Source organism: Corvus kubaryi, unplaced genomic scaffold (assembly GCF_017639235.1).
Source record: "Corvus kubaryi isolate FWS band 111438036 unplaced genomic scaffold, C.kubaryi_AGA036_p1.0 37266, whole genome shotgun sequence".
Lineage (NCBI taxonomy): Eukaryota > Metazoa > Chordata > Aves > Passeriformes > Corvidae > Corvus > Corvus kubaryi.
The window spans coordinates 224605-247813 of NW_024581081.1; the positions used below are offsets into that span (position 1 = coordinate 224605).

The 23209-nt window shown below is 36.7% G+C and overlaps 1 protein-coding gene across 1 annotated transcript in view; it reads left to right on the top strand.

Annotated features, from left to right (window-relative positions):
* Positions 1-23209, top strand: part of BIRC6 (baculoviral IAP repeat containing 6) — a 173602-nt gene that overhangs the window by 86141 nt on the left and 64252 nt on the right. The window contains exons 50-60 of the mRNA XM_042024996.1: positions 1586-1786; positions 2398-2677; positions 4770-5026; positions 6180-6288; positions 6787-7008; positions 9991-10771; positions 11670-11813; positions 13503-13632; positions 17023-17154; positions 19468-19635; positions 22160-22333. Of these exons, the coding sequence (XP_041880930.1) occupies positions 1586-1786; positions 2398-2677; positions 4770-5026; positions 6180-6288; positions 6787-7008; positions 9991-10771; positions 11670-11813; positions 13503-13632; positions 17023-17154; positions 19468-19635; positions 22160-22333 (2598 nt within the window). The remainder of the gene's footprint in view (positions 1-1585; positions 1787-2397; positions 2678-4769; positions 5027-6179; positions 6289-6786; positions 7009-9990; positions 10772-11669; positions 11814-13502; positions 13633-17022; positions 17155-19467; positions 19636-22159; positions 22334-23209) is intronic.

Consider the following 23209-nt stretch of genomic DNA (forward strand, 5'->3'; position numbering starts at 1 on the left):
TAAGTCATATCAATTTTGATGGAGCTAATACAGAAGCATAGTGTGGTGGAATGATGGAGAATGAGCCTGAACTATGTGAAGCAGAGCTGAAGAAGCTGGAGCATAAGGCTGATATTAGTGATGGTGCACTCATATCTACTTCTGGCTGCTCTCATGTTGCCTGCATGAGCATTTGTTAGAATTCCAATGCTGTTTTGATATCAATACAATGGCTGCCAGTTAACTAAAATGTGTTTTAAGAGGTAGTGGTATTGTAATGCCTTACAAAGGCTTTCCTTTGCAATTCTAGTGTCTTTGTTTTCTTTTGCTGCCCACTAGCCTACTGTAGTCCTTGAATGTATTCATACAGTTTGTCTCAGTGATGAGCGGGGAAAAAGAAAGGATTAATTTTAAAATTTCTGGAGAGATTTTTGGATGAGAGAGGAATCCATTCAGTCCTGCAATTCAAATTTAAGAGTGTCAAAAATAATGGCATTACAAAAGACAGTAAGAAGAGGTTTATTTGGTAGAGTAGGGGCAGAATAGGAGCCACTGGAATCTACTTTGCTCTTCACAAATTTCTAAAAGGTAAATTTAGGAATCCTGCAAATGTTGGCTCTTTTATTACTTTAAATAGTAAAAATCCTAAGCATGTGTGGTGGTAGGTTCCTTCCTACCTTATCTCCCAGCTTACAAAGTGCTGCAATTCTTGATGTTCTGCCATGAGTGCATCTCTCTTAGTATTTAACTTTCAGTCAGGAGTGTGCTTTTGAAATTAACCTTCTGTTTACCCTCACTTAGTACATTCAGATTCCCATCATTTAGTAGTCTCTGTGGTACATTCTGATTCTCATCATGTGGTTATTATCTGAGATGAGCTTAATTCATTTGGGAGGAAAGTTTATTAAAATGTGTTCAGGAATTAATGTCCAGCTGCTGCTAGGCATTTAGTTGTGGGGTCAGGCTATAGCTGCTTTAAAGTAAAACACCACAAGTACCTGTAGTTTGGACCAGCTCAAATCTGCTCTTGTTATACCCTATAACTTGCTAAAGAAGACAGCCTAGATCTTCCTTCTTCGTTATTACCTTATGCTAGGAGTGGAAAAAGAAGCAACTGCTGTGGTCAGGTTTTTTCTGATTCTGGTGTCTTTTTTAGAAAACGGTTTTCATGTGAAACCTTGTTAAAGAAAAAGGGTTGCAGAAGTTGCTTATAAAGTCATTTATGTTATTTTAGTATTTAAACCTTTAAAGGATGTAAACTGAATTAACTGAGTTCAAGTTCTAAGCATACTGTTCAAGCTGCACCTTTCTGTTTGGTTTGTTTTTTCATGTACTCTTGAGAGTAAGCTTAGAGTTTTGGTAGCAAGTGTCCCCTAGCAAATTTCAAGGGCATACATATGCATGTGGATGTGTAAACTGCCTATTCAAAACAGTCTCAAGTAAAAGAAAAATAACTCAGCAGTGGGCATTACACATGGGATATTATCGATAAAGCAAAAGAGAGGAGACAGAAAAAAAAAGGTGTTTTCCACAGTTCAGGTTGTAAATTAATCCAGGTTTTATTAATAAACATTAATAATCAGTGTTAATGGTGCTGTTTCTGAAGGTTCAATCACCTCAAGCAGTCCCACTGCCCAGCCTGCTGAAGTGCTGTTGCAGGCTACTCCTCCCCACAGACGGGCTCGCTCTGCTGCATGGTCATACATATTTTTACCTGAGGAAGCTTGGTGTGACCTCACGATTCACCTTCCTGCAGCTGTGCTGCTCAAGGAGATCCACATCCAGCCTCACCTGGCCTCTCTGGCAAGTAAGTAGATTCACCGATGTTGATGCCAGTTCAAAAATTTGAAGGTTGGGATTTGGAAACAATGCAAAGAGTATAATCAGATGAACTAAAGCTGAGAGGTTGTTTGAGTAATGCCTGTAAAATAAGTTTGAAAAGCTTGCAAATTCTGCTTTCCTTGAGAATGGAAAGCCCTGCCTCTGCTTGGTTTCTAGTGTAGTAGGTGTTATGTGGCGTTCATGTTAAGCATGTCAAAAAACTTTGCCCAGTGAGAAAGTGATATTGGTCAAGCGTCTTCAGGCAAAATGCTTTTCTATGGTAGTTGGGAAAAAGCATGATATTTACAGCTCTTATTGTTGTAGCCCTGATAAGGAAACTGTTTGCAGTGACAGGACTTTCCTTCATTTGAAATCTTTGAGATAAACTGTATATACCATGTATCAAAATGCTTGTGCATTTTAACATGTACCATCACCCCGGTCAAGTCCTTCAGCTGCAGTTCTGTAGTAGTGTCTGCCTGAGATCATTTCAGTCATTTTGTTCTCTGAATTTTAAGTGTTGAACATGTATTGCTGTTGAAGACAAACTAATAGAGATTTTAAAATAGTGTTAAACCTTCTTATCTTGCTCTGTAGCTTGCCCTTCATCAGTATCTGTTGAAATAAGCGCAGATGGTGTCAATATGTTACCTCTGTCAACTCCTGTTATCACGAGTGGTCTCACCTATATAAAAATCCAGCTGGTAAAAGCTGAAGTTGCCTCAGCTGTCTGCCTTCGTCTCCATCGTCCTCGGGATGCCAGTACCCTGGGCCTCTCTCAGATCAAACTGTTAGGCCTCACAGCCTTTGGAAACACCTCCTCTGCCACCGTCAATAATCCCTTCCTTCCCTCTGAGGATCAGGTCTCTAAAACGAGGTAAGGCTCTGGTGTCAGGGGACAGTTTGTGCCAGTTCCTGGTTTGGGGTTTTTTTTATGGGGTTTTCTTCTCTGAGTCAGATCTTTCAGTAGCAAACTCTTCCTTTTTTTTTTTTTTTCCCCAATATGAAGGGAAATATAAGCAGTACTTCTCACTTCTTTAGTAGCATGCTTAGTCTGCATATCTAAAGGGAGTGCTTCATATCTGCAATGGTGAGAGAATACAAAGCACAGGAAAGCATTTAGAGTTGCATTTTGTGTTTTTAATGGGTAGGCAGTTGTCAAGAAAAATGGAGTGCCAAAATACTTCTTATCCTCATAGAAGTCAACGGAGTTACATAAGTATTGGAGCAGGAGTAGAAATAGAATAATGGAATGTTTTCTGGAAGTCATATCTAATATTGCTGTTTGCAAACATTTCAAAAATAGGAGCTGAATGTTGTTATGATTCTGGCATATCAGCAAGATTTCTTTTCAAACACTTTCATTTGGTTAGGTGACATGTTGAGTTTCTCACTCTTTAAAAATAAAAACAAATGAACGCGTAAGGATTTTTTTAAAAGTGTCAAAGTTTTCCAACTTCAAATTTAATTTACCAGATGGATTTTTGAGATTTTCTGTTCTTAAATTTAGCTTACTAAATTGTAAAAACTCATTAATTTTAAATATTTTATCTTTGAACCTTGATGTTTATAAATTTAAAGAGAGCATGGGAAAGTTTTAAGAACTTTTCTTTTGCAGGGAAAAATTTTGAGAGCATAAGTAAATTTAGAGAACATTAATATTTGCAGTGTATATTTAATAAAAACTGTAAAACTAAAGTTGGTTTTTGCTCCTGAATAGCAGTGAAGAAAATTATTATAGCCAACTTATAGTATAATTTTACTTCAGAAAAGGTTATAATAAAGTGACACAAGAATAATCAGTATCTAAAGAAAGGAGGTGAGTGTATGTTCCTCATTTCCTGAAATGTTTTATTGTAGCTTTCAGCTTAATTTTTTAAGTATCTCAATAAAATAATGATAGTAATGCAACAGATATATTCAATAAACTTGCATAAATTTTTTTTAGGCATAACAGAGAACTTGCTCTCTTGTAGTTGATGAATCCAATTGATTTAGGAGCAAATGATTCCTAAAATAAAATTGTAAGCTCAATTTAAGATCTATATGCAAGTTTGCATTTTTTTAAACTGTGGTAAAGGTTAGCTGTGGAAACAAGTTAACCTGCTAGTGTAGAACTTGTCAGTGAAAGATGCGATTTATTTCACATACAGCTTAGATTGCCATCTTGTTCATGATGCTAGTTTAAATAGTATTGTGGTGTATTTTATAAGTAAAGTCTAACTGATTTGTTTCCAAATTGATTCAATTACAATCGGTTTGCTTCTCAGGATTTTTTATTAGAAGGACTTCTGAATGATTTTGTCAAAGAATGAGAGACATGAGGGAAATGTAGTAGCTAACGTGTTTTTAATTTCTGTGCTTTTTCTGTATGCAATTTAAATGAGGTTCCCTAAAGTTCACTGTAGTTTATTGTAAACGTGTATGATCCTGAAAGTTTGTAATGTCAGGGAAGTTGTGCAGGTGTATAATTTTAATGCCAACTACTGTTGCACCTTCACTCCTTTTGACGTAGAAAACACAACACACAAGCAAACAAAACCCAACAAAGAAAACCAAAAAAACCCAACAACCAATAAAACCCAAGCCCACCCTACACCCATTCCCCTGCATAAACACCTTCCCTTTCATCCCTCCCTCAGCAGGTTGGCCCTAGTGGAAGAAAACACATGTGAACCGAGAAATCTTGAGAAACTTTAGTAATAAAAGTTGTAGGCTCTTAACTCTTCCTGCCCACACACCCTGCCTTCCTTGCAATCTTAATACAATGATTGCAACAGCATTACTGCTGTATATTACATTGCAGTCTGAAATTCAGTCATTTGTTTCGCTCAGATGATGTTTGATCATGTCACAGAAGTTTTCTGCAGTACTTGCCCTATAATCTAATACAGATAGTTGTGCTACAGATGAAAAATAATGTAATAAGAAAATAATACATCAGCTCATTTTTCTGTTTTCCTTTTCAGTATTGGATGGTTAAGATTATTGCACCACTGCCTCACTCACATAAGTGATTTGGAAGGAATGATGGCTAGTGCTGCAGCACCCACTGCTAATCTGTTGCAGACATGTGCTGCTTTACTAATGTCCCCTTACTGTGGGATGCATTCTCCAAACATTGAGGCTGTGCTTGTGAAAATTGGGCTTCAGTCCACCAGAATTGGCCTAAAATTGATTGACATTCTTCTAAGAAACTGCTCGGCATCAGGGAGTGATCCTGCAGGTGAGTGCAGTGTTTTTCTTTTCAGTTGTTGCTTAAAAGTATTGCTTGTATAAAAGTACAAATACAGTTTATTTGCATGTTGCTTTCTGATTCTGAAATCTGGATTGACAGAACGTGCCATTGTGCTTTGATTGGCTTCTAAGTATCACAGTCTTTGTATGTGGGCAGTCCTACAACAGTAAAGCAGTGCAACCAGGGTTGTTTGGTTTTTCATAATTAGGTGAGTGTTTTGAAGAAACGGAGTAGGATGTACAGCGTATCCTAAACGTCTCTTGCTTTAGATATTGTGTCCAGATGTTTTAAAATAAAGAGTACTGCCACAAGTACTGTCAAGGAAAACCAATGCAGTATTTGGGCAGCAGTAGTCTGTAGGACAGTATGAATTCTGAGTAACACTAAGCACTGAAAATATTTTTGTCTGGAGGTGTATAATGAAGATACAACTATGTTCTGTGTCCCACAGTGAAATTTTACAGAAGCCATTCTGTTAATGCACTGGGGAATTTGTATTTATGGTTTCATACCACTTTGCTGTTTTGTAGCTTTTAAATGAAAGAAAACAAATTAATTTTTTTCCTGTTTTGAGGCTGCTGACAGAAAACACTTTTTAAAATTGGCTTCCATGTCTTCTTTTGCCATGAGTTAGTGTTTCAGTGTAGACTGCTCAGGTTTGCTGGATTGTTGTTAGATAGGGGAGTACTTTCTGTCGGGGCGGAGGATGAAGTTGAATAGGAAATAACCTGTGAAGATCTTCAGATCTAATCCCATTTATGGAAATTGGAGTTAAATAAGCTTTAATTTTGAAATAAGTGTTTGCTTCTGTGAAGCAAGAGATTTGACAGCTCTGTTGGAATCAGTCATGTCTTTTTGGAATATGTTGAAGAAAACCCTGCTATGTAAACCTCTAAGTCCTCCATTCATCTGATGAACGTTGTAATGGCTTTTCCTTTCATAGTAAGGCTGAACATTGAACATACAAAATGCACAGTTTTGAGACAGTGGTGTGAATAAGAGTTTCATCCTTACGTTAATGGCAAAACTTAATTCAATGTTAATATTGCAATTCTGTAATAATGTCATTAGTACACTTAAAAAATACATATGTAAGTACTTCTATTATTTCCCCTCCCCTTTTTTTTTTGAATGCGGCAAGATCTGAATAGCCCTTTACTGTTTGGAAGATTAAATGGTCTCTCTTCTGACTCCACAATAGACATTCTTTATCAGCTTGGAACAACTCAAGACCCTGGAACAAAAGATAGGTAATGTTATTTGGGTTGTCATGTGGAAGCATATACAAATAGTAATCTGCTAAACAGTAGCTTGATATTAGTTCATAAAACCAAACATTTTTGAAATCTGTTTGTTATGGATAGCATGAAAGTGCAGAAATCTGAAAAAGCTTTCTGTCCTAGCTCTTTGCATCCTTTCCAGGGAATGCTGTCCCTCTTTTTCTGCTCTTATAAATGTGATAAAACTTTGGTTTTTAGCTGACTTTCCTCTCAAATACTCAGAACTCAGATACCTGCTATATTTTCTTTTTCTGTAGAAGGTTCACATTTGACTGTCCAAGATAAATTTTTTTAATTAATTTTTGCCGTGATCTAAGTCTTGAGAAAACAGGGATTGAGCTCACTCTTGAACTTTTCTTCCAAGGAAGAGAGAAACGTGTAAATTAGATTACAATAAACCAGCAAGTTAATTGGATTCTGAGTGTTTCTTTGATCCTTTATAATGTGCAACATCATCTTGTCTTACAGAATTCAAGCATTGCTGAAATGGGTCAGTGATTCTGCAAGAGTTGCAGCTATGAAAAAAAGTGGCCGGGTCAGCTACATTTGTCCCAATAGCTCAACCAGAGAGTATGGGCTTCTGATGCCGTCTCCTTCCCACTTGCACTGCGTGGCAGCGATTCTGTGGCACAGTTACGAGTTGCTCGTTGAATACGATCTGCCAGCGTTGCTGGACAGGGAGCTCTTTGAGTAAGTAAAGCAAAGTTTTGCCCCTCATGATTTTTGTAACTAAACTGTTCACTGCCATAATACAACTTGAAGGGCATTGATTTTAAAATAGTAGTGGAAGGTCACATCCCTGGAGCTAACTGATAGAGTGGATACCTAATGATATCCAAACAGGTAGTTCTGTAGTTCTAAACTCAAAGCTGCCTTTCACATATTCCATGTATAGTTGTGTTTAAAGACCCAAAAATCTGAAATGAAACAGCAAATCCGTATATATACTTGCATATATGTGAAAGGTTAGCTGGTTCATGGTTTCGTTTGTGAGGTCTTGTAGTGGACTATTCTTGCTGAAATTGTTTGCAATAATTTTCACATTACTTCTAAGTGATCTTCATTAGGATGCTGTTATAGAAGCATTGTCTTATTTGTCACAGTATCCAATATCTGTAACTGATAGCTGAGAGGTGAGAAGTGGGAGATGTTTGCTTGGAGTTTCCACTTCTGTTCTGGCCAGTCTGATCTGAAAGAAATGAAGGCACAAAATCTGGAGTGAATCTTAAGCTATGAATTTGCTTCATTTTGGTGCATTCTAAAGAGAAGTTTACCCTAAACACCAAATGTATACTCTTAGTGACTCACAAAATGGAAATACATGATCTAATATTTGCAATTTATGTTGCTTAACTATGTCTTCTGTTTAAACAAAACAAAAGAGAAGCCATATAACTTTGTTTCTCGAGTTTTATAGAAATATGGCTGTTAAATTACTGTATCTAGTATTAGTCAAGCATCTTTTATTTTTACTGTTGAATACAAATGCAGTTAATGAAGGGATCTTTGCACATGGTTTTGTTGTTGCTTTTAGAAAACCTTCATGTTTTTCCATGACCAGTCTCCTTTAGGTGTAGTCAAACATTCAGACTCCAGCAAGTGTACAAGTTACGGTTACAGGTACAAGCATGTGGAGCTCTTATATATGTGCAATATTATGGTCTTTAGATACATGACTACAAGCAAGACAATTTCCAAAGACACTTCAGTGATACTGTGATAAGGATAATTTTTAATTCAAAATGAGCTTGTTCATCTTGGGAATTGGTTTAAGGATTTTAAATTGCAGGTCAATTAGTCCTTTTAGCAGTACACTTTTAACAGAAATACATTTTCAGGATACATTTTAACATTTGAAAAGGAAAAACTCTAATAAAAATGGACTTTCAAATATGCACAGCCCAATTAGATTTATATAAAAGTGTGTTTCACAACTGAGTTCGTGTCTTTTGGAGGACAGTGAGTTTTTTTCATCACAGGGAGAAATGATAGAAATACTAATAAAACTTAAGTACCTAGTTTGAGTATGCATGTTACAATACAGCCCTGTTCCCCTACCTCCTGCCAGATATAAAGCTATAGCTCATATCAGCTACCATCTGGAGCAAATTATAAAATATATTCTTTAATAAATATAAAAGCATTTATGCTAGAGTTATATGGGTAAATAATTTTTCTATTAAAAATAACTTTCCATGTGTATCCATAATCTCCTTTGATATTGTAACTTTTGAAATATTAATGGATTCTAGCTATAACTCCAAGTTTCTCCTTCATGTGATAAATCACTTTTTTCTTGGAAATATTTTCCCATCATCCCCATTTTCCATTTCAGTATTTTTGCTTTGGCCAATGGATGCTAATCCTGAGTTATTTTTAAATATGTATTTAGAAAAAAAACTTATTTTTCCTAGAGCATGAACTCATCCAGAAGATTTTGGCAGTTGGACTGTGTTAATATACAGTTGGAGAAGAGTTTTAGTGTAGCTTTATTGTATGTGGACTTTTGGAAATTGTGACTGTCTTTCCAGAAGTTATAGATCATTTAGTCATTGAGATGAGTTTTCTGTTGGGGAGGGGTTTTATCAACCATTCTCTTGACTGGTGATAAATCCAACTTTTGGTTAGACCCAAAGAGGTTCTTGAGTTCCTAGAGTGCCCTTAGACTAAACATAGGGTCCATCCAAAAGAAGGAAAAACAATCCTTATCTTCAAATGGAAATGTAATATATGGTGATACGTCCAAACTTAATTTAAAAACCTAGTGTTGAATGGCATGAAGTGAATGTTCACCTCTGTATGTAAATTTTAAGATAATGTAACATCTGTGGTGTCAAGGTACTGTGAATGCAATTTGGAAAACCAGCTTTTTTTTAAAAATACTTCACATACTCTGAACAAGTCTCTGTGAAGAAATGATCATTTTACTTTAAAAGTACCCCTACTGAAATTCAAGCTGAGTAACAGGAGCTAAATTAGCTTCTGCACTCATATGCCTTGGATTAGCATTCAGACAGATAGTACTTGGATGTGAGGCCAAAGGTAGGTGGGATTTTAGAATCGCTGAAGAATAATTCTGTTCTTGTGTCCTAAGTTTAGGTCAAGTAAGGACAGCAAGGGTAGTGTTGTTCAACCAACAAAATCATTGCTGCTTTCATTTATTTCGCAGCATCTTCAGGAAGATGCCTAATAAGGGAGATTTTAAAAAATTTTGAAACATGTTAAAATACCTTCAGTTCTTAAAAAGAATTGAGACCTTCATGTGAAGGAGCCTATGTACGCACGTGTGTGACCCTAATAGCTGCAGCTTGGAGAATTGACAGCACAAAGAGGTTGCAGTTGGTTAAAAACGATGGATAAGATGTATGACAACTGTCAAAAGAGTGAAATCTGGTTTTTGTCTGCAGCATGCCAGAAAAGTTGGTTTATATCTATTTAAAATACAGTGTGGTGAAAGAAATTTAAGCATACAATTGAGAAATGCCTTTTGGGTAATCAGTATCCTGCTGATACTCTGATCCAAAAGAAGCTTTTGAGTTCAGCACGGAGTGTTTTACAGCAGCTTCTACAATAGTAAATCATAAATGTGCAAAAATGTTGTATGAACCAATGATAAAAAAGGGGAAAACGAGTGGCAAACTATGTGTTGATATGATTTCCTGTCTTCTACAGGTCACTGTTTAACTGGTCCATGTCTCTTCCCTGCAACATGGTTTTGAAGAAAGCTGTCGATAGTTTGCTTTGTTCCATGTGCCACATCCACCCAAATTATTTTTCCTTACTCATGGGATGGATGGGTATCACTCCTCCTCCAATGCAGTGTCAACACAGACTGTCTATGACCGATGACAGCAAAAAGCAGGACCTTAGTTCATCTTTGACAGATGACTCTAAAAACGCACAAGCCCCTCTTGCACTAACAGAGTCTCACCTGGCTACTCTTGCTGCCTCATCTCAGTCTCCTGAAGCTATCAAGCAGTTACTGGACTCAGGTTTGCCTTCACTGCTTGTAAGAAGTCTTGCTAGTTTTTGCTTTAACCATACTTCTAGCTCCGACTGCACTGCACAATCAATGGATGTCACCCAGGACAGGCTCAGGAGGCATCATCTTCCACAGCACTTTAATAAAATGCCCATCACGGCAGACCTGGTTGCTCCTGTTCTCAGGTTTCTGACAGAAGTTGGCAACAGCCACATGATGAAGGATTGGTTAGGTGGCTCTGAAGTCAATCCATTGTGGACAGCACTTTTATTCCTGTTGTGCCATTCTGGTGCTACCTCTGGAGGACACAATATGACAGCACAACAGGCCAGTGCAAGATCCAGCTTGCTTTCTTCAACTGTAACCACAGGACTGACCACTCAGCAGCGGACAGCAATTGAAAATGCAACCGTTGCGTTCTTCCTACAGTGCATCTCTTGCCATCCTAATAACCAGAGACTTATGGCACAGGTGAGAGAGAAAAATAATAATGTTTTAATTTATTAATAGCTACAACTAACTTTGAAATTTTTCTGGTTTTTACCTTTCTTTGTAATAACTTGGGGTTTTGTAAGCTGTCTCTGAATGGAAGAATTTTATATTAAAATTGTTAGCTTGTTGGTCTGAGTCTGAAACGTATAAAAATGTTTTGGCATGGCTGTCCAGTCCTGTGTATAGATTTGTATTCCTCTTGGTTTAGAGGAATAAACTTTAGACCAAACTCCAAAAGGCTGTTTAATTGGTTTGGGCTAAATGTTTGTGAAATGAAATTTGAACATCAAGCTTCATACACATATTTACCCTTAGTAACCTAAGGAGATTTCCTGGGAAGTTTGCTTGTGCAACCTGTGTCCAAGGAAATACAGCGTATTGCAGAATATGGCTCTGCATTTGGCATTCTAGAGCAGATTCAGCTATCTTCCTCACATTTATTAACCTTGCAGACCTAGCTGAATACAAGTATAATGAAAAAAAGGCTTTTCAGCATTAAGAATGATGATGCCCTAGGAAGAAGTAGAGTAAAAAATTGAGTCAGTTCTCTGTTAATGGCTGGGAGTAATACTGCATTATGCCGTGGGAATTGTTTGTTTTAGGGATTCAGAAGGTGTTTTTATAACTACTTTATTTTCAGTTTTTTATCTTTCAGAGAAATCCACATCTTTACAATTACTTTGATGCTGTTGTCAGTGTTTTAAATTAAGGGCCTTATTTGCTGCAGGTATTTTCTGCAGTGGTGCTCATTTCTGAGCTGGTTTGTGTGATAACTGGAAGTGGATCTCAGGCACTGCCTCCTATGGCTGTGTAGAGCTATATTTTAGAGGCCTAAATATAGAAATATTTTAAATCTGATATCATTTTGCATTCTCAGGTTCTCTGTGAATTGTTCCAGTCCTCTCCTCAGCGTGGCAACCTGCCAACATCTGGAAATATTTCAGGATTTATTAGGCGGCTTTTTTTGCAACTGATGCTAGAGGATGAGAAAGTGACTTTGTTTCTTCAGTCGCCTTGTCCAGTAAGAATTTTTGATACCGTACAGCAAACGTGGAATAAATTTAGCCTCTAAATCTTAAGTCTGAGTATATTCAACTTTGAAATGTTAGACAGCAGCTTTTTTCTGCTGTACATATTATGGAATTTTGGAAAGGAAAGTGCTGTTGAATTCTAACAGCATTTTAGAAGAAAATTCAAGGCACTGTGTTAAGATAACACACAATATTTTTAGGAATTGCACTGCTTCTGAAAGATCTGACAACTGAAATTTCTCTTACAGAAGGATTTTTAGTAGCAGCCTTACACACCGGCAGCAAATATAGATACAGTATCTGTCCAGTAGTCCTTAGCAGTTTCATGAAGGATCGGTCATAGTCAAAATTGGCAGAGATCCTTCAGCAGTTAGCCAAAATGCCATGAATAAACTGAGTGACAAATACGTGAATTAATTTATAAAGTATGCTTTATGCTTCCACATGCTTCACTGGAACAGAACTACAATTGATGTCTGAAGTGCTCTCCATTGAAGGCTGTGACTAAAAAAATAGGGTGAAACCACAAGTTTTTTTAAAAGATCTGATACTGCCATCCAGAAAAAAATATTTACTGCTTTGGTTTCTGCATCTCAGAAGTAAAGTACTCCAGGAGATATATGAAGGAAACTGGATCAGATAATATAAAATGGAAAAGGAGGCACAAATACAGTTTTAGCACAAACATCAAAAAGTTTTGTTTTAACTTGGCTGAGTAGTTGTTAACAGATCCATTGATAATGTGAAGGTAACATCAATTTTCTGTTAATTGTTTTACATACAACAGATTTTTACAGAAAGCTGTTAGTAGATATGTAAAAGCAGAAAAAATGTCTTGAAGTTGTCATAATTCAGTTTCTTCTATTAAAAATGCTGTGAAAGTCTGTTCTTACTGAGATAATTCCTACTATAGCATCCAAAGACAATCCTTAAAAATAATGTGGATGTACAGTATATACTTCTAGAATATCCAACAACAAAACTTTTTAAAGATTGGTTCCTCATTTTTATCTTGAAAGTTCTTACCAAAACTGTATTTCAGAAGCTCAGTTCTGATTGTCGGCAAATACTGATTTTTTTATTGCATTCACTACAGTAAATCGGTTGTATAAGTGCACATTAATAAACAGGTCTTCAGGGCTGCCTAAAATACATTACAGTAAAATATTTGAAATGTTTTAACTAATAGTGACTTAGTTACCTGTCATAATAACAAAAAGTAGATATTAAGTCTAGAATAAACTTCCTCCTCAAGTCAGAGTAATACAGAAACATGATCTTTCTCTACTCAAAGTATATTGTTATTTTTCTATATTTAGTTTCAGAGTTAAGTTTTCTTTTCCTGAATAATTGCAAGTCTCAGGCACTCAATTTTTCTCTCATATTACAGCTATCTAAAATAATTGGGTTTTTTAAAGTGAAGATGGTATCATACTGTTTCTGATCCTAAAAATATTGTAGGCTTTCAAAACAAATTATTTTGAGTTAAAAAATTAAACTTGTCCTAATTTAAGACATTTTTACTGTATGCCTCCAAAGGTGAAGGATATGTCCGTTTTCTTTATTAGCACACTAAGAATTTAGCTTTATTAGCTGACATGACTTTTTAAGAACTTAGTGGTTTAATTTATTTCTCAGTGTTGAAGTCATGTTAAATGTTGACTGTTTTTCCCTTTCAGCTGTACAAAGGTAGAATTAATGCAACTAGTCATGTAATTCAACATCCAATGTACGGAGCTGGACACAAATTTCGTACTCTTCACTTGCCTGTCTCAACAACTCTAGCAGAGGTTCTTGATCGTGTGTCAGGCAAGTTTGGAATGGTTCATGGTTTTGCTTTGCTTTTTTTTAAATGCAGTTTAAAAAAAAACTCGTATACTGTTTGTTTGACCATACAAATGATACTGCAAATATCAGCCTTTAAATACACTGTCTTTCATCCATTCATTAAATTTCTCCAAATTTTGTCAGTTAAATATCCTGGAACTCAGTGATATATCTCAAGGTGCAGATGTATGTCCTGTGAAAAGGACCTTGATGAAGGCACCATCTAATTTCTGTGGATATACATTTGTCTGCTATATAAATATTCGCACTTGCTTACTAAATGGAAATTGAAAAAGCATCTTTTACTTTTAGATATTAATTTTAAAATTATGCACAGTGAGAGGATAATGTTAAGGCATTAATTTATTTGGTTTTTTTTTAAATTTCAGTACTTTCAGTTATACTACTTGAATATACACTGAGAGATGAACCTCTCCTTAGGGAATTGTGTTGATCAGGCCTTCGCAGACCATAATGTGGATTTTGACACCTGAATGGTAGACATCTTAATCACAAAATGAATTGCACCTTTAATTTTAGTGTTTATTTAATACTTTAGGAAACAGAAATATATGTTAAAGATTAGGGTTAATAATTTTTTTAAATTTAGTTAAATAGTAGAATTCATACCAAAGATGTCATGTCCATGCCAGAGCTCTGTAGGTAAAACCAGGCAAGATGCAAGTTGATTCTCCCCTAGTAATAAATAGAGCAAAAATTATTTGGACATGTTAGATGAAAAATTAGTTTTATACGTCTAGTTAAAAAAAACTAACAAATACAGGACTTCCTCTTTATTCTTAAGATGTGGTTCTTAGTAATATCAAAGAAAAGTCAAAGATCATTAGAGCAATTATGTTTTTGCCGTATGGGAGATGTGCACTGAAGGGTGTGCACTTAGTTGCACGTTCATCTGACTAGGAATGTATGTTCTTATAAGTGGGTTTACTTGAATGTGTACTTTCTTGGAACTCAGTGTAGATCAACTTTTAGTTTATGAGGCAGATCTTTGTAGAGTTAAAAGGAACTATTGCTTTTTTATATCTACGGAAGATTTTTACACTGAAATTGCTAACAAATTTGCTAGGGCAATAAATGATACCTAACAAGCTGACAGGAGTACCAAAATGGTATTTGACAGAATACTTGATAGGACAAGATGTGTTTTAGGATTTTAATAGAAAAATATCTATTCCTAGTGAAATGCTTGTATCTTACTTATCAAGGAATAGTTTACTCTTTCTGATAGAATTCTATATTTATTTACTGTCCAGAGAGTCATGTGTGAAATGTGACTAAGGTCTTTCTGACCACAAACTGCACAAAGATCTCATTACTCTAATGGGTGGGATGGTCACTGCATTCGAGGTAGGGATCAGTTGTTGAGTAGTGACATAAACTGTACTGAGTAGCTGCCTTAGTGGTGTATTGTGGTCAGCTTGATAGCCAGTGCTAATAAGGACTGGAAAGGAGAAGGTGGTGATGTGGTAAACTGTGATGTCTGTAATTGAAAATGGTCAAATGCTGACTTTGAGGGCACCATAACTTTGGGGTTTGCTACAGCATTGTTACACCTTGGCTTTGTGGCTCGTATGGCATTCCATGAAGTCCATGGTTAGGACAGAGTAAAGAAGGCTTGGATATAAGAGGACCAAGCGATGTGTTTGGGGTGAGAGAGAGAAGGGATGGACTGGGGGAGAAAAGAAAGAAACTGCTGTCACCACTACAGCAATAGGAAGTCATGAAGATCCTGTGTCAGAATCTGTCCCTTGAGTTAACTTCTTTTTTCTTAACTACTGTTAATGTCTCAAAATAATCATCTCATACTTTCTGCGTAAATAAATCACAAGAAGCATGTTCACTTGGTACTTTTTTTCCCAGCTTTAAAAAAAAAGGGGGAGAAAAGGGTCCTAAAATCAGTGATAAATCTGCTGCTTGTATCCTTTCAACATAGGAAGAAAATACGCAGTACACTGTAGATAGGACTGCTTAGGATGAGTACCAGCTGGTTTGTATTCCATGCACCTTAGTCTTGAGTTACTGCTTTTGGTCAGAAAAACTGAACAACAAATCTGGGTATCACCTGAGTAGTTAAAATACCATTGCTTAACCTTCTTTAATAATTTTATTAATAATCTTTAAATTCCCCAGCAGTAAATGGACATTGAGTCCATGGGACAAAACTAGAGCAACTCAGAAGTTTAATAATAATAATAGTAGTAGTAATAATAATAGTACTGATGAAATTTTTTAGAAAAGTTTCATAGACAGATGTGTGTGTGTTGTATATGTACACGTGTATATGTACACGTGTTTGTATACATAGAGAGAATGTATGTGTGTGAATATTGAGTCCTAAGTGGCAGTAGTTTCATACTCTATCTTTTTTTAGTCTCCACTGCTGTCTGACACAGACATAACCAATGTCTTCAGGCACAAATCATATTTCCAAGCAGCCAAACCACATTCCTTTCAGCACCTCACCCACAGGTGACACACAGTTAAAGGTAGCTGCATGGTACTTCTAGGCTTGAGTCTGGTTATAACTTAAAGCTGCTGTGGCTATGTGGAAGCATGTTACTACTCAGCAGCAATTAGAGAATTACTTGGCCATTTTGGTGCCAGTGTTGTACCGTACAGGGTGTGAAATAATCCATTGTCACCAATCATCAGTGATTTAATAAATTAGATTAGGTTTAATAACTTACTTACAGTTGTGATCTACACTAAAGATTCAACCAAAATGATTGAACTGCAGTAATCTAATGTTCTCTTAAGCAAACAGCTCAAGTTTTGGTTGTGTAATGTACTTTAGGCATCTTCCAATTTCAAAGGAAGAGAATTTGCTTGAAATTGGATCAGTATGTAACATGAGATACCCAGGCCCAAATACAAGAGCCTATTTTAAAAAGTCTGCAGCTGTCATTAAAAACCAAAAAAGTTTTGGAATTTCTTTTTTTGTTGGATTTTTTTGCTGTTGTTTTGTCAAGATTTTTTGTGGTGTTTTGGTTCATTGGGTTTGGATGGGGATTTTTTGCTTAATCTCAGTTTTGGTTGATTGCAGTGGTTTAGTGGGTTTTTTATTGTGAAAACACTTGACTCATCAAGTAATGGTTTTAAACTGTTACAGATTTAAATTGTCAGAGAACAGAGTTTTGCGAGAGGAAGGGGACAGACTTACTGTAATATCTTAATTCATAGGTATTGACAAGACTATTGCTGCCTGTGTTGGAACTCAGACACTAAAGTAGTTCAGAATAGCCTTGTAAACAGCTTAGAAACTAATAAAATCAACTTAGTATCTTGAAATGCTTTTCTTTCCTCTCTTTTTCTGTTTGTCCTTGTCCTCCCCTGACCCCTGTCCCCATATAGATACACCCAGTATTACAGCTAAGCTAATTAATGAACAGAAGGAAGATAAAGAAAAAAAGAACTATGAAGAGAAAGAAAAAGTTAAAGCAGAAAATGGATTTCAGGACAATTACAGTGTTGTTGTTGCTTCTGGTATGTCTTTCTCTTCTGTCTTTTATAAAATGGATCTTTCTGGTGTTAAAAGTGTGTGTGTGTGGAAGAAAATTCCTACCAATAATTAATTTTACTACTAGTGATGGTTAGAAAAATTGTAGTACCCAGTACTACAGTTTTAATGTAACTGACTGTTAGGTAGCAAGGATTGATTCCTGGTGGAACAACTGCCTCTAGCAGATTATAGTGTGACAAATTTGTACCTACATGTATGTGTCAGTGATATCTTCATGGAAGCTGTTGCTAGGGTATTTTACAGCATTTTTTAAAGACACACCTGGAGCTTGGTGGGTATTATTACTTCTACCTTTTTGCAGGAGCTGGTGCATCAGAGTTTAACCACCTCTATACCCAAAATATGCTTTGGAAATAAAATGTATCCACATACTTTGCATAATAACTAGTGCTATTCTGCTAAAAACTGTCAGATGGAGATGTCAGCATAAAACCATGTTATTCCACTTGGAAACAACTAATTCTGGAGTTTCTTTAAAAACATTCAGTTTATAAAAAGTAATGTGTCAAACCTTCAGAAGTCTTTCATGTAAACCATTTTCCTGCAGACCTATTGTTAGAGGATATAGATTGAACACAGTAATTTTGCAGTGGTACACAAATGTTACTGTTCAGATGATGGCTGTAGAAATCATTAGTCTTTCAGTTTGAAGTTGATTAATGAACTTCAAACTACTTCCTTTCTATCTAGCTTTCTGCCATTGTTGAGGTACCTTAAGCTCGTTCATACTTCATGAAGCATAAAGCAGAGATGCTGATTTCCTTTGACTTTTGGCACCAGTATTTCTTAAGCTTTTTATTTCAGGTTTTTTGATGTAGATGTAACTTTAAAGCAATTGTTGAATAGGCCAGTAGCTTCACTGAACTTGGTATACATTTAAAACCCCATAGCTGTGTTAATTACAGCATCTTTATTTGACAAGACATTTACAGTAGGTGCCACTTAAACAAGTTAAACATGTTGTTGTCGTACCTAAAGTATTAACAGGTTCAGTCAAAGGTTTAATAATAAATAAATGAATAAAAAATCTGGAAAGAAACAAAAATATTATGCCAAGCTTGAAGATAGGGCATAGCATAGTCAGCCATGTCATTCCAGTTGCATTGCTCATCCTACTGCCTGATATAGCCCATTCTATATTATAAAGAAGCAGATTTCAGTTTTTTCTGATGTTATTTCCAGTTTTCTCCAATTTAGCAAGAGAGTTTAAATGTAAGCTTATTTCATTTGCATTTGTTTTTACTACCTGTTTGTCAAATATTTTCGTCTTCTGTCATTATTTTTTCATATATATTCTGAGGGTTTTTTAGTGTCCTCAGAATCTCAAGAAGTTAAAAGTCTTTAACTTTTTACCTATTCGTAAAATTAATAAAGGGAGAAGATGGTATTTGCAGCCTGGTCTTCCTGAGGCAAGCTAGTTTAGTGTACTGAGATTATTGGACAATGTCTTGCATATTAGAGCTGTTCCTAATGATCAGCTGAACCCAGAGTGTATTACAGCATTTGAAGTGTGGATGTTGTTAGTTTTGTGTTGGCTCTTGGACAATGATAATAATTGTCCAAGTTAGTAATTGTCTTTGTATCTTGACCTGCTGGCTTTTTACCTTGGTCTCTCACCTGCACAGAAGGGTACATGATTGCAGTATAATTTTGCTGTACCTCAAGTCAGCTTAAGCTGTCTTAAGATAAGGCAGTCTTGCTGTGTAATAACAGTAAGCTTTCATGCAGCTATTCTACCTCCTAATTTTCATGTAGTGATTACTTCAAGTGTTTTGGGGCTAGGGAACTTGAAAAGCACATTTAAAGACACTTTTCATCCCATGTGGTACTGTCAGTACTGGAGCTAAAGTCGCCTTTGTAGGCCAGACAAGCAGTTGTTATCTGTAGTCTGTGCTGAAATGTCTGTCAATTTGGAAGATTTTGCCTTTCTTGCTTTCAGGTGAAAAGACACCCTAAAAAAGTTTTGCTGTGAGACATTCTCTTTAATGAGAGCATAATTGGAATAGCTTTTGCTTTTTTCACGCATGGTATGGTCTATTTATGGTTTGGTTTATGTTTGGGGCTTTGGAGAATGCACAGCCTTTTAACTAAAAATACTGGGATTATATTCAAATTATATTCATTATGTTTTATACATGGATGTTATTCTGGTATTTAATTAGCCAGTGAGGTTAAGTTCTTACTTTTTTTCTATCATTGAAGGTTTTGAGTACGTTGTATCTTGGCTGAAGGTATTAAATACTAGAACAACTTGAAATTTTTTACTTCTGTACTAGGTTTGAAATCTCAGTCAAAAAGAGCTGTTTCATCCACCCCGCCACGTCCACCATCAAGGCGAGGAAGAGTGATGGCAGATAAAGTTGGTACTTCTTCCTCAGGAGGAGAATCTTCCAGCAAGACCATTAGTGTTCCAGTCTTTCATCTATACCATAAACTACTACCAGGTAACTTCAATGATACAGTTTAAACATCAAAAATTTTTCAGTGGCTGATATGTGATCAGGAAGCAGTTACAATGGTAATGGGCATTAGCATCTTGGAAGTGTGGAACCTTTCTGGGCTGGTAACAGCTTTCAACTAGAAATAATTTTAGGATCAGCAACTGCAGTGTTGTAGCATCATAGCAGCTTGAAAAAAGTAGCAATTATGTTGATCTCCCTTGAAGTTTAGTACCTCGTTCCTAAAAAAACCTCTCAAAACACTTCCATTTTCACTCACAAATGAAAGCAGGGTGGGTTTGTAAGGTGGCTTAGGTTTTCTTCCATGTGCAAGGCAGAACTGAACTGGTACCAGTGCCCTATTACTTGAGGTTCTGAATGGGCAACCGTCTCTGAAAGGTTGATTTGCCAGTTCAGGAATATTCTTGAATTCCCTAACATTTGTGTTTTAAAGCAACACCATGTTAAGCAGTTAGTCATGTTCCATGTGTATCAGATACAGTATGGCAAGGTTGCCAAGTTGGTCGCAAGGTAGGCAGGCTCTCTTGCGTAGAAAGAAATTGGTGTGACTTAGATCAGGAATAAAGGACAGAAACATGGGTGAAACACTTCAATATTATGCCAAACAGCTTCTTGTCTGGATCCAGCTAATGGAATTCGGTGGTTAACTTCTGATCAAAGTAATTTTCACCCAAAAAACCCCTAAATTTGAAACTTACTATCAAATTACCAGCTTTGGGCTATCCTCTGGCAATTATTGGCAGGATCACAAACTTGGATTAAAATATCTAAAATTGGTAAGCAAAACCTTGTGGGATGAGTCCTGTGATCGGTGTGCCATGATGGATGGTTACAGGCTTTTCCAGAGGGGTAGGCAGGTCAGGCGAGCATCAGGCACAGCATCGTCAGCCGGGCAAGGGAGGGGATTGTCCTGCTCTGCTCTGCACTGGGGCAGCCTCACTTCAAGTGCTGGGGGCACTTTTGGGTGGCACAATATAGAAAGGACATAAAGCTGTTAAAGAGAATCTAGAAGAGAGCAATGAAGAGGGTGGAAGGCCTTGAGGGGAAGCCGTATAAGGAATGGCTGAGGTCTCTTCGTTGGTTCAGTCTGGAGGAGAGGAGACTGAGGGCAGACCTCATTGCAGTTACAGCTTCCTCATGAGGGGAAGAGAAGGGGCAGGCACCAATCTCTTCTCTGTGGTGACCAGTGACAGGACTCGAGGGAATGGCCTGAAGCTGTGTCAGGGAGATTTAGGCTGGATATTAGGAAGAGGTTCTTCACTGAGAGGATGGCTGGGCATTGGAACAGGCTCTCCAGGGAAGTGGTCACAGCGCCAGCATGACAGAGTTCAAGAAGTGTTTGGACAATGCTCTCAGGCACATGGTGTGACTCTTGGGGCTATCCTGTGTAGGGCCAAGAATTGGACTTTGATCCTTGTGAGTCCCTTCCAACTCAGGATAATCTGTGATAGTCCTATTCTGGAGATGAGATCAAAACCCAGTGCCCGTTTTCAGTATTTAGCTGTCTTGTGATGGTCGTGTAGACCATTCTGTATTTGTTATCTGGTCGTGTCTTGCACAGCAGACAGTTGTTACAAAAAAATATGCCATGCAAAGAAAATCAGCGATGGGGAAAAAAGGGCAGAAAACTTACTCACTTGTACAACGGCAAGGTATTTTTAATTTTTGTTTTTCTTAAGACACAATCTTCAATTGAAGAAACAGGTTGTTACTGAAGAACTCTTGGGTGTTGTTTTACTTGGTTAAATACAGTCAAGATGAAATGGACATGCTATTTATTATATGATCCAACTCTAAAATGTTTCATGTGTAAATCTACTTGTTGTCAGGCAAAATTTTTCTGCATTGAGAGTAGCTTGTAAGTTCAGGGAAAAACATATTTGTAACCAACAAAGTGGCCAAAATCTGAGTTTTGAGTAATCAGTTTGGACTGTATTGCATGTGCATTTCAAGTCGACATCACTGTGGAGAAAAGTAGTCCTGGGCAGTGCTCTTCTTTTTTTACTTTTTCTGCTGAGTTCTGCTGTCTTGACACAGGAGTAGTGAGCTATGCTTGAGATTAGTAGGACTGAAAAAGAATTGCAGGTTTCTTTGTTTTCCACTTCTTCCAGTACCATTCATTTTACCTTTGGGTCACACATACCTCTATGCCCCCACAATCCAAGGGTGATGCATAGGTGGTGTTTAATAGAAGGGGACAGCCAGTACCAACTTAAAATGCACGTCAATTTACAGCCTTAGCCATTTACTAAATATGCCAAATGCTTGTGCTCTCAGCACAGAGCTGCCTTAGGGAATGTTGGCATAGATCTTTTTGATGATTGGTTCCAAACTGATGGGGCCCCTTTTCCCAAGAGGACAAATGGTGAAATTAAGGCCTTAGTTTGGAGCCAGATAATATTTAGTCTATTTGGCATCTGCGGTGCAAGTAATGAACAGGACCTGGATATGTATGTTAAAATAACCCAATCAGAATTTTCCTCTCTGACTTGATGCCATTGTTGTCTAGGTCAGCCATTACCAGCTGAAATGACACTTGCCCAGCTTCTGACTCTGCTGTATGACCGTAAACTCCCTCAAGGATACCGATCAATAGATTTGACAGTTAAACTTGGTTCCAAAGTAATCTCAGATCCAAGCTTATCAAAAACAGACTCATTTAAACGTCTTCACACAGAAAAAGGTGAGTGTTCTTACTTTTTTGCTATATTCCTTTTTAAAATGTTTTTATTTGGGAAAAAAATTGCTTTGATTTTCTTGATGAGAAAGAGGAGTTTTCTGTATTTTCTTGGATGATTTTCCTGAGCTATTCTTTTCTAGACAAGAGCTAAACTTCACAATAAAGTACAAATTCATTGCCTATCTAAATTGTATCTATAAGATGCTCCAATATGGTTGTTCTGGTTTCACTTTTCTTTCTTGATTGTAATGTTGCATGTGATACAATTATGATTGTATAGTTACAGTATATTTTATTTCTTGACATGTATATCAGTTCTCTCTAGTAAGTGTTTGTGCTGATAACCAGGGCAGATTAAGTAATACAGGAGCTCTTTGAAACCATATGAATTAGAAAAGCCTGGGAAATTTTTTATTGTGGCAGCTTTAGGTACCAAATGCTGCTTTGAAAATGGGGATTTCTCTCAAGCCCATCTAAGCAGGTCTTATAACTCCAGCTATAAAAACATGTATCAGTTTTTAACATTTTATAATATGATATATTTCTTGGTAATACTTTTGCCAATTGCTTACTATCTACTTGCTGGAGAAGGGAGGAGGTCTATCCCAGGAATTCTAAAATGTTTTTGTATCATTTCTTTAGGCAAGACTTATAGTAACGGGACTTTGAAATTAAGATAATTGTGATCTGCTGATCATCAGCCTGCTGACACAGCATGGAACTCCAAAGTTAATAATTCAGTTATTTTAAGACCGGGACTTCTTTTAATGACTGTTCACTTTATAGTCTGTTTCTAGAAAAGATAAGAAACAGAAGCGTTGAAAAAAAAAATTCGTGATGTCTCATTTGAAATAAGCATTTCATGACTCCATGTAGTAT